Source organism: Anomaloglossus baeobatrachus, chromosome 2 (genome assembly GCF_048569485.1).
Source record: "Anomaloglossus baeobatrachus isolate aAnoBae1 chromosome 2, aAnoBae1.hap1, whole genome shotgun sequence".
In the NCBI taxonomy this organism is placed as follows: Eukaryota; Metazoa; Chordata; class Amphibia; order Anura; family Aromobatidae; genus Anomaloglossus; species Anomaloglossus baeobatrachus.
The window spans coordinates 103,382,517-103,401,177 of record NC_134354.1 but is presented as its reverse complement, the minus strand read 5'-3'; the positions used below and the strand labels follow the sequence as shown (position 1 = coordinate 103,401,177).

General features: G+C 43.7%; 1 protein-coding gene across 1 annotated transcript in view; it reads right to left on the bottom strand.

The window, feature by feature from the left end:
• Positions 1-17,293: 17,293 nt before the first annotated feature.
• LOC142284150 (beta-crystallin B1-like) overlaps positions 17,294-18,661 on the bottom strand; it is a 12,761-nt gene continuing 11,393 nt past the window's right edge. The window contains exons 4-5 of the mRNA XM_075333181.1: positions 18,619-18,661; positions 17,294-17,501 (exon numbers count right to left, since the gene is read on the bottom strand). The exon at positions 18,619-18,661 is cut by the window's right edge and continues 100 nt beyond it. Coding sequence (XP_075189296.1) covers positions 17,333-17,501; positions 18,619-18,661 — 212 coding nt within the window. The 3' untranslated portion in view covers positions 17,294-17,332. The remainder of the gene's footprint in view (positions 17,502-18,618) is intronic.

The window sequence follows — 18,661 nt, the reverse complement described above, 5'->3', positions numbered from 1 at the left end:
GCGTGTCCATGCTGGAGGCCCGCCGGCTGCCTGCGTGTCCATGCTGGAGGCCCGCCGGCTGCCTGCGTGTCCATGCTGGAGGCCCGCCGGCTGCCTGCGTGTCCATGCTGGAGGCCCGCCGGCTGCCTGCGTGTCCATGCTGGAGGCCCGCCGGCTGCCTGCGTGTCCATGCTGGAGGCCCGCCGGCTGCCTGCGTGTCCATGCTGGAGGCCCGCCGGCTGCCTGCGTGTCCATGCTGGAGGCCCGCCGGCTGCCTGCGTGTCCATGCTGGAGGCCCGCCGGCTGCCTGCGTGTCCATGCTGGAGGCCCGCCGGCTGCCTGCGTGTCCATGCTGGAGGCCCGCCGGCTGCCTGCGTGTCCATGCTGGAGGCCCGCCGGCTGCCTGCGTGTCCATGCTGAATGGGTGTGGATGGGGAGTGGATATGGGCGTGACTGTGAAATGGGTGTGGTTAGGGGGCGTGGCCTAAAAATTTGCCGCGGCGCGCTGCGCGCGCCGCAAACTTTGTCCTTCTTTTCCTTCTTTAAAAGTTGGGAGGTATGCCTTACCCCAAGTGTCTGTGTATGTGGAGGGGGGGCCCAGGTCTAAACTTTGCACCGGGGCCCATCCAACTCTAGTTACGCCACTGATTTGCTGTATGTAGTTTTGAATGACATTTATTCTAATGTGTAATGTAGTGAACAAATTTAAATGATGAAAAAAAACGCAATTCCTCCATTGTTTTTTGGCTTTCCCTTGTTACGGAATTCATTGTGTGGTAGTAATGACCTGGCAAAATGATTGTTCATGTCAGAATGCTAATGGAAATCTCAAACACGTATAATTTTTTGTTATATGTGCATGTATGTATATATAAATATATATATTTTGTGTATATATAATATAATTTTGTTTATAAGTTTCGTCTTTAGTTTTGTACAAAAATAAAAAATATTTGTCAAGATTTTCTGAGATCCATAACTTTTTGATTTTTTTAATCTATGGAGCTGTGAGATGTGTGGGTTTTTTTGCCTGGTAAGCTGACAGTGTTATTTGTATCATTCTGTGGTACAGGTTTGGCCTGTGACACCTTAAACAATTTTTATTGCACTTTTGGGAGATGTGCAGTGACTGAAAAATGGCAAATTAAAATTAGATTTTTTTTTTCTACATTCAAGCTGACTTTTTGTTTAATTAACCTTAGATTTTTGAAAAATGGACATTTACAGACTTGGAGATACCGAATATGTTTATTTTAATTTCTTCATTTTTTTAAATTAGAAAATGGGGGGTGATTTATTTTTAATCTTTTATTATTTTTAAACATTTTATTTATTAATTTTCAGTGGGTACTTGAACTTTTGATCACTTGGTCTATATAATGCACTATTACAGTATTGATGTATACAGTAGTATTGATTATTCTCTTCAGGAGGCGCTTCTTAGAAGGATTTAAAGGGAACCTGTCACCAGGATTTTCCGTTATTTGTTGCAGCCACCATCAGTAAACCCTTTTATACAACATTATGGAATACTGCATTTAAGTGCCCAGGACGATCTGTATAATATAAAACACATATTTTATTATAATCACCTGCGGGGTAATCTGGTCCGATTGGCATCACTGGTCTCGGTTCAGCTCCTCCTATGTTCATTCCATCGCCGTCCTCCTTCCCTGCTCCATGTGGATAATGCTTCCTATGTCATTCACACAGTCTCCTCCATTGCGCTCCTGTGCACACTCACTTCTCTCTGCCCTGACTTTCCTTGTATTTTGTTCCTTCCTCCTCCCTGTAGCTCCTGGGATGTCTGCATTCCCTGCCCTTCTTCTCCATATAGTGTTTGTATCAGTCATCTTACATGTAACATGCTGCCAGCCCTCTGAAAAAATCACTCTTTTTACCATCTGCATTTATCATCAATACAAGATTTTCAGTTAAAACATTCTTCTTTTTTTGGAGTCTTCAGTTAAACTATCTGAGGAACTGATATGAACATGAGTACGGTCAATACGAATACCCTAAGAAACAGTCTGTTCAGGCGCCATCACACCCTAGATATCCATGAGTCAGAATAGATCAGGTAATATAGTATGTAGCAGTGGGTCCCAGTATCTGGTTGGCCACTGACACCCCAATCTAAAGCCCGCTTTACACGCTACAAGATATCTTACGATGTGTCGGCAGGATCACGTCGTTAGTGATGCACATCCGGCATCGTATGGTACATTGCAGTGTGTGACAGCGACGTGCGATTGCGATTGAACGAAAAACCGTTCATCGCACGCATGTCGTTCATTCCTGACGAATTGAACGTCAGATTGTTCATCGTACCCGGGGTAGCACACATCGCAGTGTGTGACACCCCGGGAACGATGAACAGATCTTACCTGCCTCCTGCGGCTCCCGGCCAGCAATGCGGAAGGAAGGAGGTGGGCGGGATGTTTACGTCCCACTCAGCTCCGCCCCTCCGCTTCTATTGGCCGGCTGCCGTGTGACGTCGATGTGACGCCAAACATCCCGCCCACATCGAGGTCGTATGGAAGGTAAGTATGTGTGACGGGGGTTAATCATTTGTGCGGCACGTTCAACAAATTGAACGTGCTGCACATACGATGGGGGCGTTGCAAATCGCATATGATATCGTATGCGAAATTGCAACGTGTAAAGCAGGCTTAACACTGCCTGCAAAAGGTTTGTGTGTTCTTCCATGTTTGTGTAGTGGGAATTAATTTAGATTGTGAGCCTCAATAGGGACAGTGATGATAATGTCTGTAAAGCGCTGTGGATTATAATGGCGCTGTAAAAGTAAGTAAAATAATACCAATCACTGTCTTTTGCTATTTCCAACACCTTATCCTCTTCTGGATAACCTGATTGCATTTGAGACCTGTTAGCTCAAACAATGTCTTCTTTGTGACCTTGGGAGGGGTCACTATTTCAATAGAAAGTGCTCAGTATAAATGAATACACCCCAACAGATTTATCAGAAAACCTTCAGTTTCCTTTTAGAACTTTCTATGGGATACCTTACTACAAATATTTCCACAAATGTGGGACATTGATTGCAAACAAGGTTTGTTATTTAGCACACCCAAAAAAGTAATTTTACTAACAAATTCATTTAAAATCATGTTGCAAAAATTTGTACACCCCAAGGAAATTCTTAAGAATAAAGTTAAAAATTGGGCTACAAAATTCTAATGATCAGGAATTCACCACCAATAAGTCTTACATGTCCAGAGGACACTTAACTAAAAAAGGACATGGCTTAACAAAGAAAACCCATTCCCATTTCATGCTGTTAGCAATATTACCATATGGAAAAGAAATGTTACAAGACCAGAGAAAGAAAGAAAATAATTTTTTTACATTAGAAAATTGAAGATTATAAGATGATCAGCAAAGCTTTGTTTATCCTTCAGAATACTGTAGCAAAAGTGACATAATTTTTAACAAAGACAGATCTGCAACCATCTAACAAAGACTTCTAAGCAGACTACACACAACTAACAATCTTATTTTGATGAGAAGGGTTGAAGAAAATCGACATGCAAGTTCACTTGTGCAGTTAGCTAAAAGAAATAGAAAGCCAAACGGGTGTTTCTACAGATGAATGGCTTGCATAGGTGTCGGTCATGAAGGAAGCCTTCCTAAAGTCCATGTAGAAAAAAAAACAACCTACAATTTGGCAGGGTCCATGCGGAAAAATATGAAGACTACCGGGAGTGGTGAGATCAAGAGAAATGTTTTTGGAACTGATAGCTTCAAAACTGTATGGCATCTTAAAGGTGAGAATAACAAGGAAAATGCATGGTGCCTACAGTGAAACATGGTGGTGGTAGTATCCTTATGTGGGGTTTCATGAATTCACAGCTCTATATTGAAAGAGAAGATGCTACCATCACTCTGTGTCCTTGGTAGACATGCACTTTTCCAACATGACAGTGTGATTGGATGTTGTAGTTGATGTACTTCTTGTGCACTCAGGGGTGATTAGATGATCATCTGTCCGAGTCTGACGTCCTTCTGCTTCCAGTAAGGTCCAGTTTGTACTTCGCATGGCAGCCTCTTCAGCGTATGCTCAGTACAGACTGTTCTTAAATTTACAGGCAGTTGGCAACCCAGGAAGAGTAGTGGCATACACTAAATGACGGTAGAAGTTTTTGTAAAAAAAGCTTAAATGTATACGCTATGTACAGTAATGCAAAACTTGATTTTTGGGGGGAATGTGACACCACACTCCTTTATCTCCAGCCCTGTTCCCCTTTTTTCACCTCTCTTCTCCTCCTGATTTCCCAATCAGTATGCAGGTTTCATTTAGTGGAAACCGAAGCTGTTTGAGATGAGGGTGCAGTGTTGCCCACCTAATTTTTTAATTTAGTTGTCCATGGTTATATAATTTTAAAATGCAAAAAAATATGTATATTAAAATTAGAATTAATGCAGATCAATTTGCAGTAGTCAGTCCATCAGTTTAGTATTCTCTTGCCACTGGTTAGAATTCCCGAGAACCACCTCCTACCTCACTGCATCCACAGCTCTTCTTTTGATTACCAGCCTAATACAATGTGATACAGTAGTGACCAAACGTTTTGCTTTTTTTTGTGCTTACTTCTGTTTGGTTGTTGTGATGCCATTTTCCTGGTGATTTTGTAAACCAGAAGCAAATGGTTGTCATCTCTAAGGATGAAAATTGTGTTTTACATTGGTTAATCCCTTTCTGTGTTAGTTTTCCACATTTTTTGGGCCAAATGTTTTATTATTTTGTCATGGGTAGTCTAATTTTGCCTAATTTGTTTTTTTGGTTGTGTGTTTTTGAATAAAAAATGGCACGGACAAAGCTAAATTTACCCCCAGATGTCAGGAAGCTTATTATTCTGAGAGTGAAGTTAGGCAAAAGCCCAAAAGAGGCAGCTATTGAATTCATCTGTTCTTAGAGTCAAGTGTCACTTATAATAAAGAAAGAAAATGGGAGGTTATGGAACAGGTGACAAACCTAGAAATGGACGACCATGGAAAACTTCCTTCAAAGTTGATCACATTATTAAGAAAAAGTCTGTATCTGATGTCCATAAAAGTCCTGTACAGATTTCACACAAAATGAAGGAAAAATATGAGGTCAAAGTGAGTCGCCAAACTGTGGTGTGATGGCTAAGAGCAGAAGGCTTGAATGCAAGTCAAGAAGCCTTTCATCTCTGCAAAGAACCGGTAGGTCTGACTTGAGTTTGCCAAAGAACACAGACAATGGAAAGAGACAGATTGGTCTAAGGTGTTGTGGTCAGATGAATCAAAGTTCAATCTATTTAGTAGTGATAGCAAGCACCATACATACCACCCAATTGGAAAATGTAATAATGTAAGGTACCAAAAACCTACAGTGAAACATGGTGGTAGCAATGTCACGGTTTGTGGCTACTTTTCTGTATCTGCCATTGGCCCTCTGCATAGAATTGATGGAAATACGTACAAGATATACTGGAGAATGTAATGCTACCACATAGTAAAACCAAAGTAGGCAGGGGCTGGAAATTCCAGCAAGACAATGATCCTAAGCACATATCGAATTTAGTCAAAAATTGGTTAGCAAAGAAAAATGTTCACCTGTTGCAATGGCCGAGCCAATCACCTGATTTACACCATATAGAGCACCTTTGGATGAGTTAGGGTGACGAGCTGGGGCCCATACCCATAGCAATAAAGATGAATTGTTTGTAGATTTGCAAATGGAATCCCTCAAGATTTCTTGAATCCCAGAGTGGTTTCAATGCCCCGTCGGTGTGGTGCAGTCATTAAAGCAAGATGTTCTGCTACAAAATACTAAGTTATGGAATTGTAAACAATGAATTACTCTCTATGTTGTGATCAATAAATAGTATATGCAAAACTTTTGGCAGTCAGTTTTCTTGAATTAAATGGCCATGTCTATATTCAAAAGCATTTTGGTTAAAATTAAGGTCTTGCATGATGACAACTTCATGCACTTTCAATTTATCATCAAGAAAATGGCCTCACAACAACCAGGCAGAAGTAATCACAATTAACAACACCCAAGACAGTCACAACAGACTTCAATGAAGTGAAAGGCAACAACTTCAGGAACATATAAAAACGACAAAAAAGAGAAGTCTTTGGATTTGCCTCATATACCAGTATATCCCATGGCCCAAAAACCACCAACAACAATGCAAATTGCACATAGAAAAATCTTTAATTGATTGGGTCAAGCATATAATTTTACATGGGATATAAAACATTATAACAGGTAAGGAGGTAAAAAGACACATGAGAGCGAACAAGAAATCCCCATGTGAGGCTGCATGGATCTAGCAGGGTAAACACAAGGGTATATTCCCAGCAGGGCCAGTGTAAGTGCCTTCACAGCAAACAGATTCAATGTGAAAGACAGAGCAGTACTAAGTAAAGAATCATAGGCACATTTACCCAAACACATAGCCCGGCAAGGAATCCACCAAATGTAAAACTCACATGCAGACGCACAGGGGGAGCAGTCCCAATACGTATTTCGTGATGACTTCCTCAGGGGACCGTGGACAAAGGAGGGGAATGGACAAATTTATACACTAGTGTATATCAAATCATTTGCAGCACCTGTCACGGCTGCAGAGCTAAAGCACACTGAGCAGGCGTGGGCGGCTACTCCAGCATCACCTGGGCTAGGGAAAACCCTATGATGACGTCACATTTACCCAGAAGACGCTTCAGGGAGAGCCGTACACACTGCACATGTGCAGAGCCGCAAACAGGAAGTAAAGCTGCAAATGCCATGTCTACTCCTGGCAGAAGAAAGGGCAAATCGCATTAGGAATCACAGATAATATAGAACACTGTACAGGGACAAGAATATATACAATTACATCATAATAGCATCCAAAAAAGATGTACATGAAAGACATTAACACTGTTTATACAATATCAGATATAACAACATTTTCATCAATAAAACAGAGTCTAATAAAGAATCACATATGGAGGACATGAGCATATTGTATTCCTTCCCAGATCATGTTCAATGCAGACGGACCACCAGGTTAATGACACAGAAAGATATGCACCAAGGGTACAAAGTAAAAAACTGTAAAGAAAAAGAGACATAAAGGGAGTCCAGTTAAAAAATTTTTTAAAAACCATTATATACAGAGCAGATTCAGTGCAGGGAACCCGCAGCCAAAACCAATTACACCCTATAACGGGAACCACATCAACCGCAGATGAGATCAACTGATTTATAAATAGGAAATAAAGGTCTGCCTCTCATTCAATCCCCGAGGGACCACTGTGTCAAGGAGAAATATCCAGCGACATTCCACCCGTGCCAACGCCTTATGGATGTTACCACCCCTCAGTCCAAGGTGCACACGGTCAATCCCCCTCACCTTAAAACTTGAGGGGTCAGACCCATGATACAACCTAAAATGGCGGGGGATGGTCTTAAGGGAATCAACATCCTCAGATTTCGCTTGTTTGGCAGCGATGATATCTCTAATATGCTCCCTCGTCCGGACCCGTAATTCACGACTAGTGAGTCCGACATATATTAAGTCACAGGCACACGTGGCGTAATAAATTACGCCCGTGCTACTGCAAGAAATATATTGTCGGATCTCAAATGTTTTGGAGCCGTCCGAGGAAGTAAAGGATGTTGCCCTGAGGATGTTCCCATGACGACACGCAATGCATGAGCCACATGGATATGATCCACAGATAGGACGTCCCATCATGAATGGTGGTTTCTTTTGTGCCACATAATGGCTTTGGACCAACATGTCGCGCAGGCTTCGGCCCCGACGTGCCGTCATGAGGGGTCGGTCGGGAAGCATATCTTTCAGCACTGGTTCTGTTTGTAAAACAGACCAGTGTTTAGTTAATATGCCACGGATGTGGTCCCATTGGCGGTTGAATGAGGAAATAAAGCGCACCTTAGATTCAGCAGGCTTCGTCTTGTCAGGATTAAAACGCAAAAGTAGTTGGTCTCTTGAAGCTGCTTTAGCGCGTCTATAGGCCTTTTTAATGGATCTGGCACTGTAGCCCCTCTCCCTGAACCTATCACGCATCTCACTGGCTCGACCCTCAAATGTATCCGTCTCTGAGCAAATCCGTTTAAGGCGGATAAATTGCCCGGTAGGGATCGCATTGATGGTAGATTGTGGATGGCCAGAAGATGCATGTAACAGGGCATTCACAGAGGAGGGTTTCCGATAAATGTCAGTGGTCAGAAGACCCTGATCATTAATGGAAATACCAATATCCAAAAAATCAACCCTAGACGGATCAGCCTGATAGGTGAGATAGATGTTATAGGAGTTGGAGTTCAAGTGGCGCACAAAGCCCTCAAGCTCCAGGGCGGTCCCCCCCCAGATGACAAAGATGTCATCAATGAAGCGGAGCCAGCACTGCACATGGGAGCTAGCCGGCACGCCGTCGCCGAAAACCTCCCTCTCCCAGTAACCCAGGAAGAGGTTTGCGTACGAAGGCGCGCACGCCGCCCCCATCGCAGTGCCGCGCCGCTGGAGGAAGAACCGCTCACCGAAGGTGAAGGCATTGTGCGTCAGTACGAACTCCAACAATTCCAGAATCAGGTGTTGTAATGGTGGTGCCCAGTTACTCATACCCAGGAAATACTCAACTGCCTGCAGGCCATGCTCATGACAGATGTTGGTATATAAGGTCTCAACATCCAGAGTCGCCAGCAAAATCCCACGCTCAACTGTCAGGCCATTAATCCTCCTAAGGACGTCCGAAGTGTCTCTAACATGGGAGGGCAGCGTCTCAACCAGAGGTTGGAGATAAAAATCAATAAATTTGCATACTGCATCGCATAGCCCTCCGATGCCAGAGACAATCGGACGTCCAGGGGGAACCCGAGGGTTTTTATGTATTTTAGGCAAAAGGTAGAACGTGGGCGTTACTGGCATATCTGGAAGGAGACCATCATACATCTTCTTAGTAATGGTACCCGAGGCAAGAGCATTCTCGAGTATGAGAGTCAACTGGGTCAGGAAACCATTAGTTGGATTGGAGGGGAGCATCTGGTAGAAGTCTGTATTTCTCAATTGTTTGTACACCTCACGCTCATACATGGCAGAAGGCCAAACCACCACGTTACCCCCCTTGTCCGCTGGTTTAATGATTACTCCCTCTAGTTTCCTCAGTTCCTCGAGGGCTCGCTGATGTTTAACAGCAAGGTTATTATTATTTGTTCTCTTAGAGAGGGATCTCAGGTCACCCATAACTAAGTCATGGAAGACTTGTACCTGAGGACACAGCGAAAACGGGGGGAACGTGGTGGAGCGCGGATACAAACGTGTAGGAAAAATATTATCCAACTCACCAGATGCCTGTCCCTCCAATTCCTCAAGTGTCCGCACAGCCTCCTCCTCCCTCTCGACGGTGCAAGGGTTCAGGCTCGGTCCTCTAGCATGTATTTTATGGAGGACCACCTTTCTGAGGAACAGATTCAGGTCCTTAGCGACTGTAAAAAGATCAAAATTACAATCAGGTACAAAGGTTAAACCTAGTTTTAGGACCTCAATCTGGTCAGTAGTCAATTGGACCTGAGATAGGTTAATCACCTCCAGTTGGTTGGAATTGCCCTTCTTTGGAATTGCTCCCAAGGTGGATTTTCCAAGGGCTGGTGATGTTTTCTCGGGTCTATTTTTACCCGAAAAACCTCTCGTTACAGGTCTAGATGAGGCCTGAGATGTAGAACTTTCATCCTCCACTGAGGAGATGGAGGAGGCTGACACGGAATGAGGGAGTCCGACAAAATTTCTCCTCCGACGTGTTGTCCCTTTCCACCGATACACCTGCTGATTCTTATAATCAGTAACATCACGTTGATATTTTTTTGTTTTATTAGAGACCAACTCCTTTTCCCACTTGACAAATTCCTTATTCATTGTCTCGTGGAAATTAGATAGCTCAGCGGGGGTGAGTTCCTTCGTGGTACGGTCTTGTAGAACAGAAATCTCTTCATCAATGGCACGGAGAGAGGCCTCATTATTGTTAATAAGAAGCCCCATAAAGGACCTGGAGCAAACAGTAGCTGCTTCCTCCCAGTCCCTTTTGAACGTCTCATCCGTGACATTAAATGAGGGAAAGACCTGTACCCTAAGACCTCTGGGTATTAACCCCCGATCAACATAGCGCTGCATAAATGCCTTGTTCCACCAGAGTCTCATTCTGCGGTTGAACAATACTTTGATTTGGCTGCAAAGTTCCCTGTGACTTCTTGAATCCGCTGAATTGTCCACTTCGCCCTCTGTGTCAAAAACCTGGTTTAATTGAGTTTGCCACGCGGATTCACGGGCTTTAAAGTCCATGCTGCTTGGAAAAATGACTGTGAAAAAACACAGAAAGAGACAATTAACAACACCCAAGACAGTCACAACAGACTTCAATGAAGTGAAAGGCAACAACTTCAGGAACATATAAAAACGACAAAAAAGAGAAGTCTTTGGATTTGCCTCATATACCATTATATCCCATGGCCCAAAAACCACCAACAACAATGCAAATTGCACATAGAAAAATCTTTAATTGATTGGGTCAAGCATATAATTTTACATGGGATATAAAACATTATAACAGGTAAGGAGGTAAAAAGACACATGAGAGCGAACAAGAAATCCCCATGTGAGGCTGCATGGATCTAGCAGGGTAAACACAAGGGTATATTCCCAGCAGGGCCAGTGTAAGTGCCTTCACAGCAAACAGATTCAATGTGAAAGACAGAGCAGTACTAAGTAAAGAATCATAGGCACATTTACCCAAACACATAGCCCGGCAAGGAATCCACCAAATGTAAAACTCACATGCAGACGCACAGGGGGAGCAGTCCCAATACGTATTTCGTGGTGACTTCCTCAGGGGACCGTGGACAAAGGAGGGGAATGGACAAATTTATACACTAGTGTATATCAAATCATTTGCAGCACCTGTCACGGCTGCAGAGCTAAAGCACACTGAGCAGGCGTGGGCGGCTACTCCAGCATCACCTGGGCTAGGGAAAACCCTATGATGACGTCACATTTACCCAGAAGACGCTTCAGGGAGAGCCGTACACACTGCACATGTGCAGAGCCGCAAACAGGAAGTATGTTGATTCTTTATTAGACTCTGTTTTATTGATGAAAATGTTGTTATATCTGATATTGTATAAACAGTGTTAATGTCTTTCATGTACATCTTTTTTGGATGCTATTATGATGTAATTGTATATATTCTTGTCCCTGTACAGTGTTCTATATTATCTGTGATTCCTAATGCGATTTGCCCTTTCTTCTGCCAGGAGTAGACATGGCATTTGCAGCTTTACTTCCTGTTTGCGGCTCTGCACATGTGCAGTGTGTACGGCTCTCCCTGAAGCGTCTTCTGGGTAAATGTGACGTCATCATAGGGTTTTCCCTAGCCCAGGTGATGCTGGAGTAGCCGCCCACGCCTGCTCAGTGTGCTTTAGCTCTGCAGCCGTGACAGGTGCTGCAAATGATTTGATATACACTAGTGTATAAATTTGTCCATTCCCCTCCTTTGTCCACGGTCCCCTGAGGAAGTCACCACGAAATACGTATTGGGACTGCTCCCCCTGTGCGTCTGCATGTGAGTTTTACATTTGGTGGATTCCTTGCCGGGCTATGTGTTTGGGTAAATGTGCCTATGATTCTTTACTTAGTACTGCTCTGTCTTTCACATTGAATCTGTTTGCTGTGAAGGCACTTACACTGGCCCTGCTGGGAATATACCCTTGTGTTTACCCTGCTAGATCCATGCAGCCTCACATGGGGATTTCTTGTTCGCTCTCATGTGTCTTTTTACCTCCTTACCTGTTATAATGTTTTATATCCCATGTAAAATTATATGCTTGACCCAATCAATTAAAGATTTTTCTATGTGCAATTTGCATTGTTGTTGGTGGTTTTTGGGCCATGGGATATAATGGTATATGAGGCAAATCCAAAGACTTCTCTTTTTTGTCGTTTTTATATGTTCCTGAAGTTGTTGCCTTTCACTTCATTGAAGTCTGTTGTGACTGTCTTGGGTGTTGTTAATTGTCTCTTTCTGTGTTTTTTCACAGTCATTTTTCCAAGCAGCATGGACTTTAAAGCCCGTGAATCCGCGTGGCAAACTCAATTAAACCAGGTTTTTGACACAGAGGGCGAAGTGGACAATTCAGCGGATTCAAGAAGTCACAGGGAACTTTGCAGCCAAATCAAAGTATTGTTCAACCGCAGAATGAGACTCTGGTGGAACAAGGCATTTATGCAGCGCTATGTTGATCGGGGGTTAATACCCAGAGGTCTTAGGGTACAGGTCTTTCCCTCATTTAATGTCACGGATGAGACGTTCAAAAGGGACTGGGAGGAAGCAGCTACTGCTTGCTCCAGGTCCTTTATGGGGCTTCTTATTAACAATAATGAGGCCTCTCTCCGTGCCATTGATGAAGAGATTTCTGTTCTACAAGACCGTACCACGAAGGAACTCACCCCCGCTGAGCTATCTAATTTCCACGAGACAATGAATAAGGAATTTGTCAAGTGGGAAAAGGAGTTGGTCTCTAATAAAACAAAAAAATATCAACGTGATGTTACTGATTATAAGAATCAGCAGGTGTATCGGTGGAAAGGGACAACACGTCGGAGGAGAAATTTTGTCGGACTCCCTCATTCCGTGTCAGCCTCCTCCATCTCCTCAGTGGAGGATGAAAGTTCTACATCTCAGGCCTCATCTAGACCTGTAACGAGAGGTTTTTCGGGTAAAAATAGACCCGAGAAAACATCACCAGCCCTTGGAAAATCCACCTTGGGAGCAATTCCAAAGAAGGGCAATTCCAACCAACTGGAGGTGATTAACCTATCTCAGGTCCAATTGACTACTGACCAGATTGAGGTCCTAAAACTAGGTTTAACCTTTGTACCTGATTGTAATTTTGATCTTTTTACAGTCGCTAAGGACCTGAATCTGTTCCTCAGAAAGGTGGTCCTCCATAAAATACATGCTAGAGGACCGAGCCTGAACCCTTGCACCGTCGAGAGGGAGGAGGAGGCTGTGCGGACACTTGAGGAATTGGAGGGACAGGCATCTGGTGAGTTGGATAATATTTTTCCTACACGTTTGTATCCGCGCTCCACCACGTTCCCCCCGTTTTCGCTGTGTCCTCAGGTACAAGTCTTCCATGACTTAGTTATGGGTGACCTGAGATCCCTCTCTAAGAGAACAAATAATAATAACCTTGCTGTTAAACATCAGCGAGCCCTCGAGGAACTGAGGAAACTAGAGGGAGTAATCATTAAACCAGCGGACAAGGGGGGTAACATGGTGGTTTGGCCTTCTGCCATGTATGAGCGTGAGGTGTACAAACAATTGAGAAATACAGACTTCTACCAGATGCTCCCCTCCAATCCAACTAATGGTTTCCTGACCCAGTTGACTCTCATACTCGAGAATGCTCTTGCCTCGGGTACCATTACTAAGAAGATGTATGATGGTCTCCTTCCAGATATGCCAGTAACGCCCACGTTCTACCTTTTGCCTAAAATACATAAAAACCCTCGGGTTCCCCCTGGACGTCCGATTGTCTCTGGCATCGGAGGGCTATGCGATGCAGTATGCAAATTTATTGATTTTTATCTCCAACCTCTGGTTGAGACGCTGCCCTCCCATGTTAGAGACACTTCGGACGTCCTTAGGAGGATTAATGGCCTGACAGTTGAGCGTGGGATTTTGCTGGCGACTCTGGATGTTGAGACCTTATATACCAACATCTGTCATGAGCATGGCCTGCAGGCAGTTGAGTATTTCCTGGGTATGAGTAACTGGGCACCACCATTACAACACCTGATTCTGGAATTGTTGGAGTTCGTACTGACGCACAATGCCTTCACCTTCGGTGAGCGGTTCTTCCTCCAGCGGCGCGGCACTGCGATGGGGGCGGCGTGCGCGCCTTCGTACGCAAACCTCTTCCTGGGTTACTGGGAGAGGGAGGTTTTCGGCGACGGCGTGCCGGCTAGCTCCCATGTGCAGTGCTGGCTCCGCTTCATTGATGACATCTTTGTCATCTGGGGGGGGACCGCCCTGGAGCTTGAGGGCTTTGTGCGCCACTTGAACTCCAACTCCTATAACATCTATCTCACCTATCAGGCTGATCCGTCTAGGGTTGATTTTTTGGATATTGGTATTTCCATTAATGATCAGGGTCTTCTGACCACTGACATTTATCGGAAACCCTCCTCTGTGAATGCCCTGTTACATGCATCTTCTGGCCATCCACAATCTACCATCAATGCGATCCCTACCGGGCAATTTATCCGCCTTAAACGGATTTGCTCAGAGACGGATACATTTGAGGGTCGAGCCAGTGAGATGCGTGATAGGTTCAGGGAGAGGGGCTACAGTGCCAGATCCATTAAAAAGGCCTATAGACGCGCTAAAGCAGCTTCAAGAGACCAATTACTTTTGCGTTTTAATCCTGACAAGACGAAGCCTGCTGAATCTAAGGTGCGCTTTATTTCCTCATTCAACCGCCAATGGGACCACATCCGTGGCATATTAACTAAACACTGGTCTGTTTTACAAACAGAACCAGTGCTGAAAGATATGCTTCCCGACCGACCCCTCATGACGGCACGTCGGGGCCGAAGCCTGCGCGACATGTTGGTCCAAAGCCATTATGTGGCACAAAAGAAACCACCATTCATGATGGGACGTCCTATCTGTGGATCATATCCATGTGGCTCATGCATTGCGTGTCGTCATGGGAACATCCTCAGGGCAACATCCTTTACTTCCTCGGACGGCTCCAAAACATTTGAGATCCGACAATATATTTCTTGCAGTAGCACGGGCGTAATTTATTACGCCACGTGTGCCTGTGACTTAATATATGTCGGACTCACTAGTCGTGAATTACGGGTCCGGACGAGGGAGCATATTAGAGATATCATCGCTGCCAAACAAGCGAAATCTGAGGATGTTGATTCCCTTAAGACCATCCCCCGCCATTTTAGGTTGTATCATGGGTCTGACCCCTCAAGTTTTAAGGTGAGGGGGATTGACCGTGTGCACCTTGGACTGAGGGGTGGTAACATCCATAAGGCGTTGGCACGGGTGGAATGTCGCTGGATATTTCTCCTTGACACAGTGGTCCCTCGGGGATTGAATGAGAGGCAGACCTTTATTTCCTATTTATAAATCAGTTGATCTCATCTGCGGTTGATGTGGTTCCCGTTATAGGGTGTAATTGGTTTTGGCTGCGGGTTCCCTGCACTGAATCTGCTCTGTATATAATGGTTTTTAAAAAATTTTTTAACTGGACTCCCTTTATGTCTCTTTTTCTTTACAGTTTTTTACTTTGTACCCTTGGTGCATATCTTTCTGTGTCATTAACCTGGTGGTCCGTCTGCATTGAACATGATCTGGGAAGGAATACAATATGCTCATGTCCTCCATATGTGATTCTTTATTAGACTCTGTTTTATTGATGAAAATGTTGTTATATCTGATATTGTATAAACAGTGTTAATGTCTTTCATGTACATCTTTTTTGGATGCTATTATGATGTAATTGTATATATTCTTGTCCCTGTACAGTGTTCTATATTATCTGTGATTCCTAATGCGATTTGCCCTTTCTTCTGCCAGGAGTAGACATGGCATTTGCAGCTTTACTTCCTGTTTGCGGCTCTGCACATGTGCAGTGTGTACGGCTCTCCCTGAAGCGTCTTCTGGGTAAATGTGACGTCATCATAGGGTTTTCCCTAGCCCAGGTGATGCTGGAGTAGCCGCCCACGCCTGCTCAGTGTGCTTTAGCTCTGCAGCCGTGACAGGTGCTGCAAATGATTTGATATACACTAGTGTATAAATTTGTCCATTCCCCTCCTTTGTCCACGGTCCCCTGAGGAAGTCATCACGAAATACGTATTGGGACTGCTCCCCCTGTGCGTCTGCATGTGAGTTTTACATTTGGTGGATTCCTTGCCGGGCTATGTGTTTGGGTAAATGTGCCTATGATTCTTTACTTAGTACTGCTCTGTCTTTCACATTGAATCTGTTTGCTGTGAAGGCACTTACACTGGCCCTGCTGGGAATATACCCTTGTGTTTACCCTGCTAGATCCATGCAGCCTCACATGGGGATTTCTTGTTCGCTCTCATGTGTCTTTTTACCTCCTTACCTGTTATAATGTTTTATATCCCATGTAAAATTATATGCTTGACCCAATCAATTAAAGATTTTTCTATGTGCAATTTGCATTGTTGTTGGTGGTTTTTGGGCCATGGGATATACTGGTATATGAGGCAAATCCAAAGACTTCTCTTTTTTGTCGTTTTTTTAGAAGTAATCACACTTTGAATAAAAACCAAAACATTTGGTCGCTACTGTATGTGTGCCGCGCTGCAAGTTGCTCAAGTTTGTCCAACCCAGACAAGAGCCACGGACTACCTCAAGGAGATAGAAGGCGGATTTCAGGGCTCCCAACCAGAGGGTGGAGATTACTGAGCTGGCCACTGGACTGAGTCCTGCAAACTGATTCTGATTAAAAAAAAAACTTCAAGAATATGTCATATACAGATAACATATTTCCTCTGAATTTCCACTGAATATGAAGAGACAGTCAAACTGCATAAATAAACATCAACATCAGCCATGTTTTTCCATTTTTTTTTTATTTCTGTTAAACTGCAACGAGTTTGACACACGTATGGGTGGTTTCGGTAGATCTGCGTCTGGATGGACAGTGCAGGAACACTGAACACTTTTATGCTGTGCATTAGTTTGCTGAGGTTTTTGTGTAGTGAAAACAAGACTTGTTTCTCCCTGAGAAGGATGACACAGTGCCCATATGTTCCCACCCTCGATAAAAGCAGATGTGCTGGATATTATATACTATTGGGGAGAGAGAGGGCTCGTTGTGCTATTTTATTTGTCCGCAGATACATCGACGACTTCAGATTCTGTGCATTGTGCAGTACAATACAGGTATAAGAGGCTATAAGCATATATACTGACTCAAACTTTGCTTTCTTATAATATCCTTATTTCTGTTATTTTTAGAGGTCACTAGATATTGTTATCCTATATGACCTAGTTGTACAGGGACATGTAACTTTGTATGAGTTTAGTTACTATCATTGAATTAGCTCTCAAAAATCCAGCACAGGGAAGAAAAGGTGGGATCTTGTTCAACATCCACACTTTTCCCTTTAAATGGCTATGTAGACAAACGAATAAAGCAACAGTCATCTCTCCCACCAATACACAGAGAACGATTCAGAGATTAAAAAGAAACAAGTGCCTTTCTTCTGTCAGTCAGGTTATGTGTCTTATCCTCCTTGCTTCATTAGTTTCCAACTTCAAAGTTTCCTCTTTTGTACCACTGCATGTCCTTTACTCGGCGGATGGACTGAATCTGGGGCTGGTTGGCTCCCCAGTTGTTCCAGTGTTTGAATGGTCCATGTTCCATTAAGTATTGATAACCTCTGTAGCCAGGGTACTGGTAACCAACCCATCTAGACAAATACATTGAGTAAAAAAAAAAAAAGTCATTAGATAAGTTTTAAGAGGAGTGTATAAAAGTCAGTTCATAGATTAAAATGAACAATATAATTTCTTGTTGATAAAGTTACTTATAGTAATGAGCGGGCACTACCATGCTCGGGTGCTCTATATTCATCAAGAGGAGTTGGATGCTCGGACAGGCTCAACTCGAGTACTGGAGTAGAATAAAAGTCAATGGGTGACTTGATTATTTTTCAGCAAAATTTTCTGGAAAAATGCTAGAGTCCCCCATTGACTTCCATTATACTTAGGTACTCAAGTCGCGCTCATCCAAGCATCCAACTGCTCACTTTGAGTATCGAGCACTCGAGCATGGTAGTGCCCACTAATCACTATTCATTACCAGTACCGAGCACTTGAGCATGGTAGTGCTTACTAATCACTATTCATTACCAGTACCGAGCACCTGAGCATGGTAATGTTCAGTCATTGCTATTCGTTACGAGTATTGAGCACCCAAGTATGGCAGTGCTCACTCATCACTATTCGGTACGAGAAGCACCATGCACCTGAGCATTGTAGTGTGCGCTCATCACTATTCGTTACGAGTACCGAGCAAACGAGCATGGTAGTGCCCTCTCATCACTATTCGTTTCCAGTACCGAGCACCCGAACATGGTAGTGTTCACTCATCACTATTCTGTACGAGAAGTACCATGCACCTGAGCATTGTAGTGCTCTTTCTCATCACTCTTCATTATGAGTATAGAGCACCCGAGCATTGTAGTTCTCGCTCATCACTATTCGTTATGAGTATAGAGCATCACTATTCATTACGAGTATAGAGCACCCGAGCATTGTAGTGCCCGCTCATCACTATTGGTTACGAGTACCAACCACTCGAGCAAGGTAGTGCCCACTCATCACTATTCATTATGAGTATTGAGCACCCGAGCATGGTAATGCCCGCTCACCATTAGTTATTTGCTGTAAATTACATAGGAGAAGGTACTGCCTACCATTACTCCACCCGTCTGATAAAAGCTTAAACAGAAACTAGTATTAAGTATTGGGTAAATAAGTAAAATGTTAGTCTTTACATTACTTTGTCCAGCTTTAAGCACTTACGTTCCTCCAAGGACCTGGACACTGGCGACTCTATCCTGGAATC